The 7,257-nt window shown below is 47.4% G+C and overlaps 1 protein-coding gene across 1 annotated transcript; it reads left to right on the top strand.

Annotated features, from left to right (window-relative positions):
* Positions 1-4,123: 4,123 nt before the first annotated feature.
* On the top strand, positions 4,124-6,772 carry LOC119455074 (larval/pupal cuticle protein H1C-like). The gene is made up of 3 exons (XM_037716582.2): positions 4,124-4,636; positions 5,194-6,206; positions 6,563-6,772. Exons 1-3 carry the CDS (start codon positions 4,634-4,636, stop codon positions 6,732-6,734), a joined length of 1,188 nt encoding a protein of 395 aa, XP_037572510.1. The 5' UTR covers positions 4,124-4,633; the 3' UTR covers positions 6,735-6,772.
* Positions 6,773-7,257: the final 485 nt, after the last annotated feature.

The raw sequence follows: 7,257 nt of genomic DNA, 5'->3' as shown, positions 1-7,257 counted from the left end.
CATTCGTAAGTTTCACGACTCAGCTTTCACTTTCTTCAAGCAGTGCTTCTGCAAGGTGCACACAAATTTTTTTGAGCCACATTTTTTAAAGGCATAGACACGAAACATAGCTTAAATATGTACGAAGCCGTCTATGGCAAAATATAGATAACCCAAGGCGTGGCCGATCAGACTTTCACTTGCACATGTACATGTGCTATGAGGCCGCTTCTCCAGCTTACACTTTAACTGTGCTGCGTGTGCCGCGCAGGCCTGTGACGTTTCTGCCGATATTACTTTTGAATTCAGGTGTTTGGATTGAGGATGGCAAAAATTGGTGTGCGCTGCGCGTTGCAAAAGCAGCGCAATCGGGCAAAATGTTTCATTTTTCTGCTTATGTTATCTTTAAGCAGTGTCAAAGCCAAGACAGATTCGTTTATTATCCATATGGTACGTTTTTGTTGAAGGAAACCTCCCAAGCGAAGTACCTGTAACGGGCTTAAAATTTAGCAGTGTAGACATACGCCTATTTTTACGTGAAAAGAATATTCTGCGGAGTGATCCTGCAGTTTGTGTAAATACATAATATGCAAGAAATACGTGTAAACATTCTGCAGATATACAGGTGGCACGTCAAGAACTTGAGAGTTAAAATTGTGCAGATAACCTGGAATATTGGTCGTGTTTCCGTCTGTGCGGTACATGATTGTGCATTTATTGATCGCGAATCAACCCGGATCACACACCAACAAACAATACCGAATTTAATGAAAGTACATCTTGACAATCCAGCTTCAGTTTTCAAAGTGGCGATCCGAGTTTAGTCTACCACAAGTCAGTGTCACAAAATGATTACAGAGGCGTAATCAGCTGCACAAAAGGGACTGCTGTTACGCTCGAAGGGAAGCAGTCTACCTTCACTTGAGTGTTCCGCAAAGTGCACATTCAGCTCTATTCTTCAACGCAGCGCTACGGTCATCAGGCCAGTATTCACGAATTCCTCATAGGTAAGAAAGCTTTCACAAATACGTAAGATGTACAAGGCAGGTACGTAATATAAGCTTGGTGAATTCGGGCCAGTCATTTTCGCGTATCCTACTGTTCAGGCTGTGAGGACACTTTAGAAGTACGGATTGCTAAAACTGGAGTCACATTTACGAAGCGTTTCATTAGTAAAAATCGCTTATGACTAGCACGTCACCTCGGAGAGAGAGAGAGAGAGAGAGAGAGAATCAACTTTTATTGGTGCCAGCAATTCACGAGGGCGGACGCAGCCTCCCTCCACCTAGCAGACGCCCGAGATCCCCTGGGTCTCAGCGGCTGTCTCGGCTAGCTGGACGGCCCAGACCGGGTCTTGCTGGTCTGAGCTGAGCAGCAGGGTCTCCCACTGCTGCCGGTTTTGAATTTTGCGGCCCTCCAAACTCGGAGAAAATTGTGTGCGCTTTATCTCGATGGCTACACCCTCTTCTTTGCTGATTGCTCCAACGTACGACGTGCTTTGTGGACCTTGGCCTTCAAGTCAAAGCCATATGGCAGGGAAAGTGGAGCAGTAAGTTAAAAGTGGCATGCGTTGCATAATTGTTCATTAGTTTCACTGAATAGCAAAGTCACTTCTATTTTTCATGGGCGAAAATTTCTCTCTACAGCGCTCCCGTAAACATGAGAGAACGTGGATAGATGGAAAAACATAGATGACATGCGGTGTACTTGCGCCCACCGTGAGGTTTTCCTGAAAAGCGAGCAAATAAACGTATAGGAGAATGTCCGTAAATGAGATTCAAATAGTATAAACAATTTAACAACGTAAACGCTTTGGATAGGTGGCCATTATTAACAAGGGATAACAAATTGATTGTTCTAATGCGTAACTGCTCGAGGAACGTGTCGCCGACATCCAGGTCACACTGAACAACCAATGAATGTTTGGCAAATGTCTTTTAAACAAGTGCTAATGACTTTCTGGATAACATTTGGGCAACACGCTGTCATACCAAACAACATGTTTAACAATAGGATCGTGGTTCTCCCACGTTTCTCAAGAGGTGGCGTTCCTCTACCATTGCTAACATAGTTATATAGTTACTTTTTATCAGGAGAAAATGTGCGCATCTATACAGAACAATCGCGAATGAACAATTTACATAGCTGGAAACCATAAAATAGACATACATGCCGACTTCAACACAATTCAGCAGGTAACTGTCATCATCAGCGTGAAGACCGTCACAAATCAGGCGCTGCAAACTGTAACATATTTTAAGAAAATGAAGGAAGCAAACAAAAACATATATGAATTTGGGTCTTTAGGGCATGCTCCGATGAAAAGAGCCTCCTACCCCCCCCCTCCCCTGCCTCAACCAATCACACACAAAAAAACACCGACGAATCATAGGGTGCATTGCAAGGTGCGCCACAGAAAGAAAATGTATGCTGAGGGAACGCAGTCGAATATCGTTTCTAGTTAGGTTTGTCGGTTGTTCAACGTCACAGGGGAACCGCGCAAGAATCTGTCAAATACGGATAGAGGCACAAAATACTCCCATTGATGTGTGTGCCTTCTTTGAGCCCCTCCTTGCCTTCGTCAGGCTCCTGCTCTGTTGCCCCGTAATGAGAAAACACATATACGCACGTGTTGGCAACGCTGTCGCTCGTTTCCGTTACCACGAATGTCATGCTGGGTAACATTATTGCAGTAGCTGTAGTAGTAGTTGATCTAGCCGATGCTCTTGTACAGGGTGGAAGGATGTTTAGTAGCGCAAATTCTGGCCAGCACATTTGACTGTTTGGAATCATGGTGACCGGCTGCTGTGAAACGTGTCACGCAGAGCACAACGCAAAATTCGTAGGCTGTGTTCTAATACTTGCAGTAGACAGCAAAGTAGACGGTTAAGCAGACAGCGGACATTTTAAGTCTGGTTCAAATTCCCACAAAGACGTCAAAGAACACACCTTCGCGAAGACATCATCAAAGTCAATAAGGATGCAGGCTATACTTTCCTGTCCAAACACGAAGGCGGCTGAGCAGGGCGCTTGGAAACTCGACGGGAAGGTCGTCTGCGCTGTGGACGCTAAACGCTAAGGATGCTAAACGTTGCTGTGCACAACTAGCGACATTTTCCGAGTAAATTTAACTGCTGTAGAAGTAGACAGTTAATTAAAAAAGATCGAGAAGTGTGCGAGTGCTGCTTCGAACCCCTCATTTTCACACACACACACACACACACACACACACACACACACACACACACACACACACACACACACACACACACACACACACACACACACACACACACACACACACACACACACACACACACACACACACACACACACACACACACACACACACACACACACACACACACACACACACACACACACACACACACACACACACACACACACACACACACACACACACACACACACACACACACACACGCGCACACGCACACGCACAAAATGAGATGCTTAAATTGTGCTACTTGTTGAATTAAAGGTACTCCAAACTTTTAATAACTCCACTATAATTGAGTCAAACTCAATGAAGTGGAGGCATTGATGTTGAACGGCAGCTCGGCTCTGCCCCATCGTCTTTTTCTCCTTTGGACGTTTCAAAGACATTCTCCAACCTTCCACAAAACGACACCACAAGCTCCTTCACCGAATGCAATTCCATCGATTACGGCGGCGACCTTAATTTGCAATGCAGTAGTAAGTTCATTTGAAATCAGAAGTTTTCAGTGCAGTGCCCAACGAAGAAGAATCTAGGCCGCGATCAGTACGTGCAATGCGGTGACTGGTAGCGCACTGACGAAAAATACCGAAGGCAAGAATAAATAAAAATTACACAGCCCAGGCTATTGTGCAGGAAGAGCTGTACCTGGTGCGACTGGGGTCACTCGTGCATCTCAATTACATTTATTACTCTCATGCCTGCGACGATTCTACGTCTCACAAGTCGTAGCGCTTTTGTGAATAACTTTACGTGGAGCTTAGTACCAACGCGACGAAACGTGACTGCTTTCTCGTATAGCTTTCCCTGACATGCGAAATTACTCTTGTATAACACGCACTCAAGCAGCTTAATAGAAAAAAAAAGAAGGGCGAAATAAAAAAAAAAAGAGAGAGAAAGGCAGAAGACGCGCATCTTACGACGCAGTTTGATCTACTTTCCGTCAGCGGGTGCATCGGGAAACCTGTTTTGTGCGCGCTTCGGTAAACCTTCAGTTGTCGCCCTGCCCGGCTTCTCACTTTTGTTTCTTACGTATTCCGCCGTTTTCGAACTAAATTATATTCCCAGCACAACTGAGGATACATATAGAGAGCAGCGATAGACCGTGCCGATACAGGGTGTCAAGGCCGAGGCGTGGCACTGCCTCCCCACTATGGTTGCGTGGGTCATCACTTCATTCTGCCTCACCTTTAAGTGAGGAGGATATAACATTTGGGAAGTAGCGGAATGCGTTTCTGGCCGCTTTTGTAAAACACCCGTAAATTGCGATGTATTCTCTCTCTCTCTTTTTGTCCTTTGTCCCCTTGTAATTCTGTTCGGCCACCGCTAGAGCGCCGCCGGTGAACAGATGCATATAAAAAGGAGACCGAACGGTGGTAAAATCAGCAGTTGGAGCGTCAGCAGCTGAAAAAGACCATGGTAAGAAGCACCAGCGCGTCTCTACTAAGAATCTTGCATGGCATCATGAGAGAGCTTTAAAGGGATTTGTGCTTACAGCGAACCCGAAGCCAAACGTGTGGTGAACGTGCAAGACCGTCGTTCAGATTTAGTCGTACGCTCGTTACACTGTTTACGCACATATTTACCATATCTAACTTCCTTCTCATCAATACCCCCTTATAAAGCCTGTGACCTGAAATCGGTTTTGGGTGCCTGAAGGTGGACGCATAGTCATACAGCTGCCAGTCGCTTAGACACAGAACAAGTTTGTAGTGAATACTTAGAGACGCAAAAAAAGCAAACGTTGATCGTTTATAACTATACAGGGCAATTATAACGTGTTATGGTAGCCGAAATATGTGGGCTCCAATAATTTCCTCATTCATTAACTCTAGCACAAATATAGGAACAAATGGAACCTCAGATCTCTACTATCAAATCTTCAGGAAAAGCTGTCCACATTTAGGCAGAACCTTGTGCTTTGTTGTTATATACGAGTGTGATGTTTAGACCACCACTTTGTATTCATTGCCCAGATCCGTGCCTGCATTGTCCTGGCTCTGGCCACCAGCGCCTTCGCCGGCTACACCGGCGGCTACGGCCTCGGCCTTTCCCACTACGGCCTTGCTCACGGCATCGGCTACTCTGGTCTTGGCCTCGGCTACAGCTACGCCCCAGCTGCCAGCTACGCCGTCGCCGCCCCAGCTGTTACCCGCACTGTGTCCACCTACCACGCTGCTCCAGCCGTGACCGCTGTTCACGCTGCCCCAGCCGTCGCCACCTACGCCGCTGCCCCAGCCGTGGCCACCACTGTTGCCCACGCCGCTCCAGTCGCCACCTACGCTGCCGCCCCAGTCGCCACTTATGCTGCTGCCCCAGCTGTGACCACTGTTTCCCACGCCGCTCCAGTCGCCACCTACGCTGCTGCTCCAGCTGTGACCACTGTTTCCCACGCCGCTCCAGTCGCCAGCTACGCCACCTACGCTGCCGCTCCAGTCGCCACCTACGCTGCTGCCCCAGCTGTGACCACTGTTTCCCACGCCGCTCCAGTCGCCACCTACGCTGCTGCCCCAGCTGTGACCACTGTTTCCCACGCCGCTCCAGTCGCCACCTACGCTGCTGCTCCAGCTGTGACCACTGTTTCCCACGCCGCTCCAGTCGCCACCTACGCTGCTGCCCCAGCTGTGACCACTGTTTCCCACGCCGCTCCAGTCGCCACCTACGCTGCCGCCCCAGCTGTGACCACTGTCGCTCACGCCGCTCCAGTCGCCACCTACGCCGCTGCTCCAGCCGTCGCCACCATTGCCCACGCTGCTCCAGCTGTGGCCACCACCACCGTCCACCACGCTGCCCCAGTCGCCACCGCTGTTGCCACCCCAGCCTTCGCTTCCTACCACGCCGCCCCAGTCTACGGCTACGGTGTTGGCTCCCTCGGCTACGGCGCTGGCCACTACGGTTTCGGTCACGGTCTCCTCGGCTACGGCCTGAACTACGGCTATGGTCCTCGGCAGCGCCTACGACTACACCGCTCTCCTCCGCAGGAAGAAGTGTAAGTACTTCATTCACATTGAAATATGTTGCTTGAGACAGCCTAAGGTTAAATTAAAAGAGCAAAAATCCAGCTCAATGCAAAAAAAAAAAAAAAAAAAAAAAATCACCGGCTGAATTTGCTATGCTATGAGTCCATCTTGGCTGTGCCAATTCCAGTTTTCTTTCTGTCTTTAATATGGAGTTACGAACTATTTGAAAGGCTACATTCCAAACTTCAATTTGGACCAGTGGCTACAGCATGCTGCGCATGTAAGAAATGGCCAAAATTAGCTTATAACTGATCATTTGAATTACATGGTATTATGTGCATTAGGAGAACAATGTTCTAATCCATATTCATTTGTTTCTTTCCAGAAATCTCCTTTGTAGGAAGCAGCATAGTCATCGTCAGAAGTTAGTAGATTTAACAAATTTAGGCCCCGTCTTCTTTTGTACCCTTTCATCGTGGCACAAGAGAAAGGCGACAATAAAATTAACCAATTTTGAATTTGCACTACTGTCCACCATGTTTCTTTCAGTATTATAGCCATTTTTTATTGTTTCATTGTTTCAGCGTTGCTATATTCATTGTTTAAAACCCTGCTCACACGTTTATATTTTCATTGCAGTTAAAGCTTACGGAAGGGTGGAGTTACAGTCCTCTCGCAAGGGTGCATCGAAACGAAGCATTAGACCAAACTTACCATCACAGCGCTGGTACACCATGGTGTTTCAGAGGCTATGGTAAGGCGCGGCTAAGCACCAGGGTAGTGGGTTGGACTCCCAGGTGGATATCGACGATGTGAAGTAGGGAAGCGAGTTGCTACTGAGATCTAACCAGAGGCCTTGCTGATCGTAATCAATTCAGAACTCTGTAACAGACGTAACTGTAGAAAGGTAAACTAACCTCTCTCTAAATACTAAACCACAGACTCGTCAGGTTTCAGCTAAAGACACATATACGTAGCAAGCTGTCAGGCACACCATGTCGTTGCAATATCAGGCAATAATCTCTGTCCGCAGGGAGGTGTATTATTGCGATAGCAATTATATGGACACTCCAAGCGGAT

This window comes from Dermacentor silvarum, chromosome 6 (assembly GCF_013339745.2).
Source record: "Dermacentor silvarum isolate Dsil-2018 chromosome 6, BIME_Dsil_1.4, whole genome shotgun sequence".
Taxonomy (NCBI): Eukaryota; Metazoa; Arthropoda; class Arachnida; order Ixodida; family Ixodidae; genus Dermacentor; species Dermacentor silvarum.
The sequence above is the reverse complement of the archived record's forward strand: the minus strand, read 5'-3'. Positions and strand labels throughout refer to the sequence as shown.